This window comes from Sceloporus occidentalis, unplaced genomic scaffold (assembly GCF_023333645.1).
Source record: "Sceloporus occidentalis isolate IW3139 unplaced genomic scaffold, rSceOcc1.0.p SCAF_177, whole genome shotgun sequence".
Taxonomy (NCBI): Eukaryota; Metazoa; Chordata; class Lepidosauria; order Squamata; family Phrynosomatidae; genus Sceloporus; species Sceloporus occidentalis.
In genome coordinates, this window is record NW_028317157.1 from 1,364,974 (window position 1) to 1,379,912 (window position 14,939).

At 40.4% G+C, this 14,939-nt stretch overlaps 1 protein-coding gene across 5 annotated transcripts in view; it reads right to left on the reverse strand.

Annotated features, from left to right (window-relative positions):
* Positions 1-14,939, reverse strand: part of LOC149278889 (small G protein signaling modulator 1-like) — a 123,288-nt gene that overhangs the window by 62,275 nt on the left and 46,074 nt on the right. For all 5 annotated transcript variants that reach the window (XM_089501617.1, XM_089501619.1, XM_089501615.1 and 2 more), the window contains one exon: positions 12,685-12,826. In XM_089501617.1, the coding sequence (XP_089357743.1) occupies positions 12,685-12,826 (142 nt within the window). The remainder of the gene's footprint in view (positions 1-12,684; positions 12,827-14,939) is intronic.

A 14,939-nucleotide genomic window follows, 5' to 3' on the forward strand; every position in this document is an offset into this window, starting at 1 on the left:
GTAGAGATAGCCAGACTTTGGAAAACTAAGGAAATCCCATCATGGGAAAGTTGGATGCTTAAGGTAAATGAATATAGAGAGTTGGATAGAATGACTTGTATGGTAAAAAATCGAGATGGAAAGAAGAGAAGGGAGATATGGGAGAAGGTGTTGGAAAACATGGGAAGGGAATGGGATATTAATGTATCACTAATTAGCAGCTGAAACTGACTCAAAGGGGCAATTTGAGATTATACTGTCTCTTAATGTAAATAGAGAAATTAGAATTCCCTAATGTGTATTTCTCTCCCTTTTCTCTTCCTTTCTCTCATCGATAGAGCAATTTAAAAACTTGAAGAAAGGAATCGATAAGCTTCACTCTCTTTACGATTTTATGTGGTATCACAGGAATGCCTTTTTTATTCTGAAGTTTATCCTCTCTAGGAGAATATGAAGGACTAGGATTGGCAAAAGAAAATGTGTGGTAAACGTTGTTCTAAATAGAAGGTGTATGGAAATTAATGTGGTAATTAATGAGGCTACAAGTAGAATAATATAAGCAAGAAGTTTTTGCTCGCGGTTTTTTTTTTTATCATATTGAATAACAGAGAGTCACGACATTTCGAAAGATGAGGTATAAAATTTAAAGGTTATGAGAAAACCTCTAGAAAGATAGAGAAAAAGAGTTGGAAGTCAATTTTGACCCGTTGGAATTTAGTCCACACTAAGAATTTTGTTGTTCTACGAATTTGGATGTATCATATTATAAGATTAATATGTATGGAAATTGAAATGTTTTTCTAAAATGTATTTTTTTATTTGAAAATTGTTAATAAAGATTATATTTTTAAAAAAATGAAAGAAGGAGGGTTGGACTCTAAGGCCCTTAGCAGTCCCGTCTGACTCTAGGATCCTATGTATTCCTTCACGGCAGAAGGAGGGATGGACTCTACGGCCCTTAGTAGTCACTTCTGACTCCAGGATCCAATGTATTCTTGCATGGCAGACGGTGGGTTGGACTATATGGGCCTTAGTAGTCCCATCTGACTCTAGGATCCTATGTATTCCTTCATGGCCAAAGGAGGGTTGGACTCTATGGCCCTTAGTAGTCCCTTCCGACTCCAGAATCCTATGTATTCCTGCACCGTACAAGGATGGACTCTATGGCCCTTAGCAGTCCCATCTGACTCCAGGATCCAATGTATTCCTGCATGGCAGAAGGAGGGGTGGACTATATGGGCCTTAGCAGTCCCATCTGACTCTAGGATCCTATGTATTCCTGCATGGCAGAAGGATGGTTGGACTCTATGGCCCATAGTAGTCCCTTTTGACTCCAGGATCCTATGTATTCCTGCACGGCACAAACATGGGCTCTATGGCCTTTAGCAGTCCTTCCGACTCTAGGATCCTATGTATTCCTGCATGGCAGAAGCTGGTTTGGACTGTATGGGCCTTACTAGACCCTTTTGACTCTACAATCCTATGTATTCCTGCACAGCAGAAGTAGGGATGGACTCTATGGCCCTTAGCAGTCCCTTCCGACTCTAGGATCCTATCCATTCTTGCATGGCAGAAGGAGGGTTGGACTATATGGCCCTTAGCAATCCCTCCCAACTCCAGGATCCTATGTATTGCTGCATGGCTGAAGGAGTGATGGACTCTATGGCCCTTAGCAGTCCCTTCTGACTCTAGGATCCTATGTATTCCTGCATGGCAGAGGGAGGTATAGACTCTATGGCCTTTAGTAGTACCTTCTGACTCTAGGATCCTATGTATTCCTGAATGAAATCAGGAGGTTTGGACTCTATGGCCCTTAGCAGTCCCGTCTGACTCTAGGATCCTATGTATTCCTGCATCGCAGAAGGAGAGCTGGGCTCTATGGCCCTTATCAGTCCCTTCCGACTCTAGGATCCTATGTATTCCTGCATGGCAGAAGGAGGGATGGACTATATGGCCCTTAGTAGTCCCTTCTTACTCTAGCATCCTGTGTATTCCTACATGGCAGAAGGAGGGTTGGACTCTATGGCCCTTACTAGTCCCTTCTGACTCTAGGATCCTATGTATTCCTGCATGGCAGAAGAAGGGTTGGAATATATGGCCCTTAGCAGTCCCTCCTGACTTTAGGATCCTATGTATTCATGCATGGCAGAAGGAGGTTTGGACTCTATGGCCCTTAGTAGTCCCTTCTGACTCTAGGATCCAATGTATTCCAGCATGGAACACAGAGGGTTGGACTATATGGGCCTTAGTAGTTCCTTCCGACTCCAGGATCCTATGTATTCCTGCACCGCACAAGGATGGGCTCTATGGCCCTTAGCAGTCCCTTCTGACTCTAGGATGCTATGTATTCCTGCATGGCAGAAGGAGGGATGGACTATATGGCCCTTAGCAGTCACTCCCAACTCTAGGATCCTATGTATTCCTGCATGGCAGAAGGAGGTATGGACTCTATGGCCCTTTGTAGTCTCGTCTGACTCTAGGATCCTATGTATTCCTGCATGGCAGAAGGAGGGTTGGAATATATGGCCCTTAGTAGTTCCTACCGATTCTAAGATCCTTTGTATTCCTGCATGGCAGAAGGACGGTTTGACTATATGGCCCTTAGTAGTCTCCTCTGACTCTAGGATCCTATGTATTCCTGAATGAAAGAAGAAGGGTTGGACTCTATGGCCCTTAGCAGTCCCGTCTGACTCTAGGATCCTATGTATTCCTGCATGGCAGAAGGTGGGATGGACTGTATGGCCCTTCGTAGTCCCTTCTGACTCTAAGACCCTATGTATTCCTGCATGGCAGAAGAAGGGTTGGAAAATAGGGCCCTTAGCAGTCCCTCCTGACTCTAGGATCCTATGTATTCATGCATGGCAGAAGGAGGTTTGGACTCTATGGCCCTTAGTACTCCCTTCTGACTCTGGGATCTTATGTATTCCTGTATGGCGTAAGGAGGGATGGACTCTATGGCCCTTCGTAGTCCCTATTGACTCCAGGATCCAATGTATTCCTGCATGGCAGACGGTGGGTTGGACTATATGGGCCTTAGTAGTCCCATCTGACTCTAGGATCCTATGTATTCCTGCACCGTACAAGGATGGACTCTATGGCCCTTAGCAGTCCCTTCCGACTCTAGGATGCTATGTATTCCTGCATGGCAGAAGGAGGGATGGACTCTATGCCCCTTTGTAGTCCCTTTAGTCTCTAGGATCCTATATATTCCTGTATTCCAGAAGGTTGGTTGTACTCTGTGTCCCTTAGTTGTCCCTTCCAACTCTAGGAACCTATGTATTCCTGCACGGCAGCAGGAGGGATGGACTCTATGGCTCTTACCAGTCCCTTCCAACTGTAGGATCCTTTATATTCCTTTATGGCAGAAGGAGGGTTGGACTATATGGCCCTTACTAGTCTCGTCTGACTCTAGGATCCTATGTATTCCTGAATGGCAGAAGGAGGGTTGGACTAGACGGCCATTCGTAGTCCCTTCGGACTCTAGGATCCTATGTATTCCTGCATGGCAGAAGGAGGTTTGGACTATATGGCCCTTAGTAGTCCCGTCTGACTCTGGCATCTTATGTATTCCTGCAGGGCAGAAAGAGGGTTGGACTATGTGGTCCTTAGTAGTCCCTTCCGACTCTAGGCTCCTAAGTATTCCTCCATGGCAGAAGGAGGGTTGGAATATATGGCACTTAGTAGTTCCTACCGATTATAAGATCCTATGTATTCCTGCATGGCAGAAGGAGGGTTTGAATATATGGCCCTTAGTAGTCTCCTCTGACTCTAGGATCCTATGTATTCCTGAATGAAAGAAGGAGGGTTGGACTCTATTGCCCTTAGCTGTCCCTTTCAACTCTAGGATGCTATGTATTCCTGCATGGCAGAAGGAGGGATGGACTCTATGGCCCTTAGCAGTCCCTTCCAACTCTAGGATCCTATGTATTCCTGTATGGCAGAAGGTGGGTTGGACTGTATGGGCCTTAGTAGATCCTTTCGACTCTAGGATCCTATGTATTCCTGCATGGCAGAAGATGGGTTGGACTGTATAGCCCTTAGTATCCCTCCCGACCCTAGGATCTTATGTATTCCTGCATGGCAGAAGGACGGTTGGACTCTATGGCCCTTAGCAGTGCCTTCCGACTCTAGGATCCTATGTATTCCTGCATGGCAGAAGGAAACTATGTATCCCTTCATGGCAGAATGATCCTATTTATTCCTGCTCGGCAGAAGCGTCATATGTATACCTGCATGGTTCTAGGATCCTATGTATTCTTGCATGGCTCTAAGATCCTATGTATTCCTGCATGTCAGAAGGATCCTATGGATTCCTGCATGGTTCTAGGATTCTATGTATTCTTTCATGGCTCTAGGTTCCTATGTATTCCTGCATGGCAGAAGGAGGGTTGGAATATATGGCCCTTAGGAGTCCCTTCCAACTGTATGTATTCCAGCTTGGCAGAAGAAAGGTTGGACTCTTTGGCCCTTACTAGTCCCTTCTGACTGTAGTGTACTATGTAATCCTGCATGGCAGAAAGAGTGTCAGACTCTAAGGCCCTTACTAGTCCCTTCTGACTCTAGTGTACTATGTAATCCTGCATGGCAGAATGAGAGTCAGACTATATGGCCCTTAGTAGTCCTTTGCGACTCTAGTTTTCTATGTATTACTGCATGGCAGAAGGAGGGTTGGACTATATGGCCCTAAGTAGTCCCTTCTGATTCTAGGGTCCTATGTATTCCTGCATGGCAGAATTATCCTAGGCATTCCTGCCTGGCAGAAGGGTCCTATGTGTTCCTGCATGGCAGAAGGAGGGTTGGAACATATGGCCCTTAGGAGTCCCTTCCGACTCTTGTGTTCTGTGTATTCCTGCATGGCAGAAGGATCCTATGTATTTCTGGGACTTCCAGTGGTAATGGCGGGGGACTTCCGGTGTTAATGGCGGTGTGAATAGCTTCCTCCAGGAAAGGCTCCGGAGGTCGCTAACAGCTCGCGGGGACGGGGGTAGGTGGGTAAGGTACCCCTACCCAGAAGAATCCCTCTACGAAGAGGGAGGCAGAGGGGCTCGGCAAACCCCAAAAAACCCCAAAATGGCGAAGAAAAACAGCTGATTTAGCTCAGCGCTGAGGCACTGAGGGGAATCGGGAAGAGCGCGGGGGACGAGCAGCCACAACCGCGAGCGGAGGTGCTTCAAGCCGCGGCTTGAAAGCAGAGGCGCCGCCACCACTTTACACCAAACTGAAGAGACCTGACTAAGAAGAACAATAAACCTATCTCCGGAAGTACTTTCCACAAGAGGATCCAACCCTAATAGCTTGAAGTTCTGTCTAAGTTTGTTGTACAACCAGTCTTCAGGAAACCTACCTGTGGAAGGGATTCCTTGGTGTCCAAGACAAGAAGACAAGAAGACAATCTCAATTTCACCCAATTCCATCTAAATCAGAGCTGGATTGCATTGTCTCTCCCTCTCTCTCTCTCTCTCTGCCTTTCCCTCCTTTATGACTCCTCTCTTTCCCTTCCTTTCCTTTCCTTTCCTTTCTTTTCTTTCTTCTCTCTTCTCTCCCCTCCCCTCCTCCCTTGTCCTCCATTTTCTCTTTCCACTATTATTCCACAGGTGCAGGGAAGGACTGATGAACACAGCTGCAAGACAAGGAGTTGATTCAGCGAGGAGGCGAGGTGGGGGAGCTGAGAGAGAGGAGAGGCTAGCACGGACGGAGAGAAGCAACAGAAAATTACTACAGACTTTTAAAACAGGCGAACTGTAGGTTTGAAAGGAACTTTATTAACAACAAAAGAAAAATTTGTAGGCGAAAATAAATACCGACTTTCAACCTGGTTTGACTAGGTGTAATTGGACATTAATGGGACGTTATTGTAGGGAAAATCCTTGAGGAGAAGCGAGGTTCAAGGCGGGAGAGAGAGGGAGGAAGAGATGGTGCCTGCATCTATCTCCAGCGTCTGACTTCGTAAGTTTGGACTGTGATATATAGGGAGAAAAGCAGAGCTTAAAGTACACCTCCTCTTTATTAATTGTGTAATTGTGTAGCTTGTCTTTTTTTACTAGTTGGAGTTATAGTTTAATCAATTGTTCGGTACAAATATTTAGTATATAATTCTGAGATTATTGTTTTTGTTGAGTATCAATTCTAATGTAACAGAGCAACTAATGTAACCAGGAATATATTTGCCAATGTACAAAGCTGAATCAGAGGGTTAGTAGGTAAAGTAATTCTAAAGGGAATAAATTTGTAAACCTTGATAAAAAGGTGGGGAGGCAAAGGGAAGTGCGGCATAGAAAGTTTTAGGCTTAACTAAATACCCCCCCCCCCCCCCACTTATTGCCTATATTGTAATTGACGTTAATGAATTTTTGGACAGTTTAGGATAATTTTATATTATTGGTATTAGTCCCTTGCTTCTAATTGAACTTAAGTGTATAAATATATTTCCCTTCTCCCTTTCCTGTCTTTGGCTGGAGTTATATTGATTCCGTGTGAATCAAATTTAATTCTTTGATTTCTAGATTTAATTTCCACATAAAGAGAATTATTAACTTAAAGGTCTGATTGATGTGATATAAATTTCTCACTAATCATAAGCTACTCTTCTTCATAAAATACCCTATCCCAACCTCCTTTTTTTCCCTCTTCTTAAATTTATTTATTTAAATAGACTGCCTTAGTAAAATACCAAAATTAAGCACATGATAAGCCAACAGTGTTGCATTTGAGAAGAAGAAATTGTTCCCCCTTCCCCCCTTTTTTTTCTTCTTCTTTTTTCTTTTTTTAATTAACTCTCTCAACTTATTTTATTTAAACAGGATATCTTAGTAAAATATTAAAATTGAACACACTGCAAGTCAATTTTTTTTTTTACTTCTCACTGATTATACAAAACCATAAAAGGTGGCCCAAAGCTACGCAACAAATCTGTCATAGATTAATCCGCAAGTTGATATCTTTATTGTTATCACTTTCTCTTTCCTTGTTAAGATGGCATCAGGAACACGTAAAGCCGCAGCAGCAAGACAAGAATTGCCATTAAATTACCGGAGACCATCAATTGAAAATTCCTTCAAAAATACGGACTTATCTGAAAACATGTTTGAAGAAATGAAGAGATTACTGGCGGAGACAAATGAGAATATTTTCAAATCAGGTGAAGAAATCAAACAGGAATTCAAACTGGAAATGGCTGAAATGAGAAAATGCTTGGACAAGATGACAGAGGATATGGATAAAGTAAACGGAAGATTGAAGAATTTGGAAACCCACACTGGGAAGATGGAGAGAAAGATATCTGAAGTAAAGAATGAGCTCTTGGAAGACCAAGAGCAAATACTTAGGTTACAAGTAAAACAAAGGGAAAACTGTCTTAAACTGAGGGGCTTGATTGAAAAACCTAACGAAAATCTCTATGTGGAATTAGCCCCGATTCTTGCGAAATTCATCGAAGAGCCTGAAGCCCAGTTCCCCTGGGAGTTGGATCGTATCTATAGAATAAATTCCTTTGTAGCCAAGCAAAAGAAACTTCCCAGAGATGTGGTTGTATATTTTGTGCGGAAACAAACAAGGGACCTTGTCCTACAACAAAGTTATAAAGCAAAACTCATAGTTGACGATAAAGAAATCTTGATTCTTAAGGATATCCCCGGGAAGATTTTACGTAGGAGGAAGAACTATAATTTCCTAACTGACAACTTGAAGAGATACGGTATTTTTTTTTAAATGGGAAGAGATTGATGGAGTGCAGGTTACTTGGAAACAAAAGAAAATCAGAATCAACTCAGTGGAGAAAGCCAGAGACCTTTTAAAAGAAATTCAAAAAGAGCTGGAGAAGGGAGGAAGAGATGAAAGAGATGAAGCAGGGGGAGGAGGGGGTACAATGCAAGAATGACAATAACATATGGTTGCATAGGTGGGATAATTAATCTAAACCTTGCCTCCCCACCAACATGCACTAATTTGTATTAACCCATTTTGATTTATACTAATCTATAACGACTTATATTGATCGATACCTAGTTGGATAGTACATATATATATATATATATATATTTCTTTCTTCTTCCCCTCCCACTCAATAAAAATTCAATTATATTATAACTAAACTATAATTATCTGAGTAAATTAAGAAAACGCAATATATTAGGTAGAACATAAGATCACGATTCAAATTAGTATAATTATTGATATTGCTTGTGTACTTACTAACCTTACCAATCATAAAGATGTTTTAATAAATAAAATCTTTGAACTATTTTATCTCTCGTATTCTAGTATTTCATTGAAGCAACATTGAATTGTAATTTCATATTAATATTTTAAGTAATAAAGATCATATCTTGGAACGTCAAAGGTTTAAACTCTCCCCAAAAAAGAAAGAAAGTCTCTCTTTTTTTAGAAAGAAATCAATCAGACACTATTTGTCTCCAAAAAGCACATATTAGAACCAAAGATTCAAGATTGATTAAAAATAAAAGACTAGGCAAAGAGTACATTTCATCAATTAAGCAAAGTAAAAGAGGAGTCATTTTTTACATTAAGAATCATATCGAATCCAAAGAAATCTTCAATGATAAAGGTGGTCGTTATCTGGGAGTCGAAATCGACTGGAAAGGAATTAAATGTCTCTTGGTGGGCATTTATGGTCCTCAAGAAAATAAAAACAACTTTTATAAAAAAATACAAAGGCTAATAATGGATTTGGACTATGAGAATGTGGTGTTGATGGGAGACTTTAATGGAGTTATCCAACCTAAAGTAGACAGATCTTCAGGGAAGCTGATTAAGGACACACAAGGCAAATTACCCAAACATTTCTTTGATTTGGTAGAGAACTGTAGCTTAATAGAAATATAGAGACATCTATATCCTAAAGAAAACTGCTTTACCTTCTTCTCAGACAGACACCAATCGTTATCGAGACTGGATATGTTCTTAGTCTCACAAAATTTACTAAAAGAAGTTAGAAAAATGGAAGTTCTCAATAGAACTATTTCAGATCATAATCCTATAATTTTGAATTTGAAAGATAACAGAACAATTAATAACTGGTATTTAAATGAAGATCTATTAAAAGATGAGAAAATTGTAGATGAATTCAAATTAGTGTTCCAACAATTTCTGAAAGAAAATAAGGACAAGGAGGTCCATTTGTCAACAGTCTGGGATGCAGGTAAGGCAGTGATTAGGTTTTTTTTTATGAAACACAACATAAGAGTTCAAAGAAATAAAAAACAAAAGGTAAAAGAATTACATAGGCTCCTTAAAGATAAAGAGATGGATCTACAAAAGTTTCCAAGAGACAAAAAAATCCAAAGAGAGATAAAATCAATTAAGAAACAGCTGGAGCTGGAGGCGTCAGATGAATTAAACAGAAGATTAATAATATCCAAACAAAAATCTTTCGAACACGCAAATAAAATAGGGAAATGGCTAGCCTATAAACTGAAGAAGGAAAAAGAAAAGAAAGTGATTAACAAGATCAATTCAGATAGAGGAATAGTTACTCAGCAGGAAGAAATTAAAGAAGTCTTTATGAAATTCTACCAGAATCTGTACAAAGAAAACCAAGTGGAGCAGGAAGAAATCAAAAAATATGTGTCATTGTCGAACATAGGAATTTTGACAGATAACCAGAGGACACAACTAAACCAACTGATAGATCTGGGAAGCAATTGATTCGTGTAAAACAGGTAAATCACCAGGCAATGATGGATTATCAGCAAAATTTTATAAAACATTTAAATTCGAACTAGCACCTATCCTACAAGAAGTTATGAATAAAGCTCTGGAAGAAACAATTCCAAGTTCATGGAGAGAGGCAGAGATAATAATGATCCCAAAAGAGGGAAAGGATACTTTGGATCTAAGGAATTACCACCCAATCTCACTTCTAAACAACGATTACAAAATTTTTGCCACAATCTTAGCAAACCGTTTAAAAGTCTGTCTTAAAGACTTAATCAATACTGACCAAAAGGGATTTCTACCCCATAGATTTATGAGAGATAATTCAAAAATCCTGTTAAACATCCTGCAGTATTATGAACATCACAATGATAAACAATTAGGTTTATTATTTGTTGATCTAGAGAAAGCTTTCGACTCTGTTAATTGGCAAACTCTTGCTGAAGTATTAACCAAAATTCAAGTCGGACCAAACTTTTCTAATTGGATATCCAAAATTTATAAAGATCAAAAAGCCCAAATTAGAATAAATGGAGAAAAATCTAAATTCATCAACATAAAAAGAGGTACAAGGCAGGGCTGTCCTCTCTTCCCTCTTTTGTTCTTACTAATTATAGAGTTGTTATTAAAAGAAATCAAATCTAATGACCAAATCATAGGGACAAAAATTAAAAACAGAAATTATAAAATCAGAGCCTTTGCAGACGATCTGGTCTTTTTTCTAGGAAATCCAAATGAAAATATAAAGCCGGTAATGGAAACGCTAAAGAAATTTGGAGAGGTATCTGGTTGTAAAATTAACAAAGCTAAATCAGTTTTTATAATAAAGAACATGAGAGAGGAGGAACAGAAACAATTAGAAGAACAATCAGGTATTAAAATTGAAAAGAAGGTGAGATACTTAGGCTTACAAATCTCAAATAGATTAAATAATCTATTTGAAATTAACTACAAAACAACTTGGGCAAAAATAAAACAAGATTTGCTTAAATGGAACAAACTAAATCTCTCACTAACGGGAAGAGTAGCCACTATAAAAATGATGGTATTACCACAAATTCTTTTTTTGTTCCAAATGCTACCAATTATCACATCAATCAAACCCTTTAAGGAATGGGACAAGGATCTAACTAATTTATATGGAAAGGCAGGAAACCCAGAATTAAATATAAAAATTTGCAGGATTCTAAGGATAAGGGAGGATTAGGCCTACCAAATCTTAAATTATACTTTGATGCTTGTGGCTTGTTATGGCTGAAAGAGTGGATACAATTAGATAATCCAGATTTGTTAGAGATTGAGAGCGATGGTAACAATTTTGGTTGGCATGCTTATCTGATATATGAGAAAGATAAATCCAACAAACGGTTTAGAGATCATTGTATTAGAAACCCTCTTATGAAAATCTGGAACAAATACAAACTCAGAATCTTCCAAAATATCGAGAGTTGGGTATCACCTCAGGAAGCTTTTTACAGAAAAGAGATGATAACAGATTTCAAATGGATTAGATATAAGGATATTCTAGAAATAAGAGGAGGTAAATTAAATTTAAAATCATTGGAGCAATTGAAGGAAGAAGGATGGAAAATTAGTTGGTTTAATTATAATCAAATTCAATCAAGGTTTAAAGAAGACTCTAAAGGTCAAAAATTAGTTCTCTCACAAGGGAATTCAGATTTGGGGAAACTCCTTCTAGGAGAAAATCCAAAACTGGTAGGAAAAATTTATAAAATCCTATTATCATATGAGTTAGAACAGGAAGTGGTGAAAGAAAACATGGTCAAGTGGGCAAGATTGTTAGGCTACTCAATATCAATGTCAAAACTCCTGGAAAAATAATTTTAAATTTACAGCATCCCAGAATTTGAGAGAAAATTACTATAAAATGTTCTACTTTTGGTATATGACTCCAGCCAAAGTGGCAAAGATTTATAAGTTAAATAATAATTTATGTTGGAAATGTAAAAAAGAATTAGGAACTTTCTATCATTGTTGGTGGGGATGTAAAGTGACAAAACAATTTTGGAAAGATATAACAAGTCAAATTGATCTTATTATGGGTAAAAAAAATTCAATGGAAACCAGAAACTATATTATTGGGCATTATGGATGACAATTTAAAGGGCAAGGAAGCTAAAACTCTATACTATTTAATCACACTTGCCAGAGTAACTTTTGCTCAAAAATGGAAAAATTCAAAATGCCCCACCGTAGAGGAATGGATACTAAAATTGTATGATGCCATTATGATGGACAAGCTAACACAGACACTTAACAACAAAGGGGAGACACAAAAAGAAAACGATTGGACAAAGGTGATTAAATTTCTTGAAACGAACTGGGGTAAGATTGCCATAATATCATTTCAGTAGGTATCCAGACTTGGTTAGTAATTATTTATAATTGACTTAAATTAACAAAGATAGGGAAATAGGATCCACTAAAACGAGATATACGGAAAGTCAAGAATAAGGAGACATAACCAAAGGAGATAGGAGGAAGTCACTATATGTATGTTTGTCAGATTGTGAAGTGAGCATGTATAGAGAAAGAATGTGTTAAGGTATAAGTAGAAACTTAGAATGAGGAAGGTATGATAGATAAGGTAGTAGTTGAGAATAGTCGAAGGAAGAAGTAAGTGTAGGAGGTATGAGCAAGTAGTTAGTGGTAAGCGGGAGGGAAAGAAGTCAATATAGATTGGAAGAGATAAAAGGGGATAGAGATGGTAGAGAAGATAGGGAAGAGAAGGTTATGGAATGAGGTAAGAAATGAGAAAGGGCACGAGAAGAAATAAGAAGTGGAAGGGTTTGATGAGTATGTATGAGAGAATTACAAACAATTTAAAATTAATGGGAATTTGTATGTATCTGTATTGTAAATAATTGTAAATGGAATATGTTATAGGTTGATATGTGTTAGCGATGTATGTGACTATGTTTTTTCTTTTAACAATAAACTTTAAAAAAAAAAAGGATCCTATGTATTCCTGCATGGCAGAAGGTGGTTTATGATTCACCCTGGTTTCCTCACCTTTCGTGGCTGTAGCCGTTGGAGGGTCTACTTTTCATGGATTCGTTGTGCGAACAGGAGGAACAGAAGGATTTTCGGGTGCTGGGTTGCCATGTTGGAGGGAAACCACCAGCCGTCGGAGCGTCCATCAAGTCTTGAGGAACTAAGGATGAAGCAAAGGATGGTCGAAATTAATTGATCGGAGATGAATCAAGCGAGAGAAGGAAGGAAGACGGCGGAGGTTGAAGAAGACAAAATGGCCGACCAAGTGTGTTTATAGACAGCGCCAAAAGTATGCAACCATAGAGAAAGAAACGAGCAAAAAGGGATTAAAAAAGGAATATTAGGAAAGAGAAGCATCTATATTGACTGTAATCAATTGTGGCCCCTATCACTACTCTAATTAATTAATTAACACCTCGAAAGGCAATCGGAAAGCGGAAAAGGTCCGAAGCGGTGGTCCCCAAACGTTGCCCTTTTAAGAGACTCTGGACTACAGCTCCCAGAATTCCAAGCCATTGGCTGACATGGCTGAGGCTTCTGGGAGTTGTCGTCTGAAGTCAATTAAACGGGAAACACTTTGGGGGGAGCAGCAGCCAAGCCGAATGTCCGACACTGCCATCAAGGTGGGCGACGATACACAACAATTACAACGGTTCTGTTGTTGTGGTCGTTCCTCCCTGGACCCCTGCGCGAAGTTTGGGAAGAGTTCAGTTGCCCCAATTAGACCCATTTTGGACATCACCACAACTTTGCCAGATGTCTGATGTGTCTCTCCTCTGGTTGTGTTGATGTCGGAGTAGAGAGGGATGCAAGAGTAACCGTTACTCACAACTAAAGAAGTGGAGAGAAAGGAGATGAGGAGAGGGTCAACAAGGATAAACAAAAGACAGAAATACAACTAGAGTGGATGGTCATGGGGTCAATGGGTCCTTAGGGCCAACCAGAGTAGACCCATTAAATCAACTGTTGAATGGTCAGGGTTTTGTCCCAAGAGCGATGCTATGGACTTTGGGTGTAGTAAGTCCTCTGGCTCCTAGGAACACAGCCTGAACAAAAGACTTGTCCACAAATTGACCACATGGGGTTGACCCCATGGGGTTGACCATCCAACTGTTGACCCCTTGGGTCTACACTAGGTGGTCCTAAGGGGTCATTGATCCCATGGACTTGACCTTAAAGACCATGCAACCATTGATTCGTTGTGTCTACAATAGTTGGTCCTAAAGACCCATTGACCCCATGGAGATGACCTTGATGACCATCCAACTGTTGACCCCTTGCTTCGGCACTAGTTGGTCCTAACGACCCATTGACCCCATGCAGTTTACCTTTATAACAATCCAACCGTTGACTCCTTGGGTCTACACTCGTTGGCCCTAAGGACCGATTGACCCCATGCAGTTGACCTTTCCGTTGACTCACCATCCAACCGTTGGCTCCTTGGGGCTACACTAGTTGATCTAAAGACCCATTGACCCCATGCAGTTGACCTTTCCGTTGACTCACCATCCAACATTGACTCCTTGGGTCTACACTAGTTGGTCCTAAGGACCCATTGACCCCATGCGGTTGACCTTTCAGTTGACTCCCCATCCAACCATTGGCTCCTTGGGTCTACACTAGTTGGTCCTAAGGACCAATTGACACCATGCAGTTGACCTTGATGACCATCCAAGCGTTGACCTCTTGGGTCTACACTGGTTGGCCCTAAGGACCCATTGACCCCATGCAGTTGACCTTTCCATTGACTCACCATCCAACGGTTGACTCCTTGTTTCTACACTAGTTGGTCCTAAGGACCCATTGACACCATGCAGTTTCCCTTTATGAACATCCAACCATTGACTCCTTGGGTCTACACTAGTTGGTCCTAAGGACACATTGACCCCATGCAGTTGACCTTTCGGTTGATTCACCATCCAACTGTTGACTCCTTGGGTCTACAGTAGTTGGCCCTAAGTACCCATTGACCCCATGGGGTTGACCATCCAACCGTTGACCCCTTGGATCTACACTAGTTGGTCCACTAGGACCAACTAGTGTAGACCCAAGGGGTGAAGGGTTAGATGGTCATAAAAGTCAACTCCATGGGGTCAATGGGTCCTTAGGGCCAACTAGTGTAGACCCAAGGGGTCAAGGGTTGGATGGTCATATAGGTCAACTCTATGGGGTCAATGGGTCCCTAGGACCAACGAGTGTAGACCCAAGGGGTCAGCTGTTGGATGGTCATAACGGTCAACTCCATAGGGTCAATGGGTACTTAAGGCCAACGA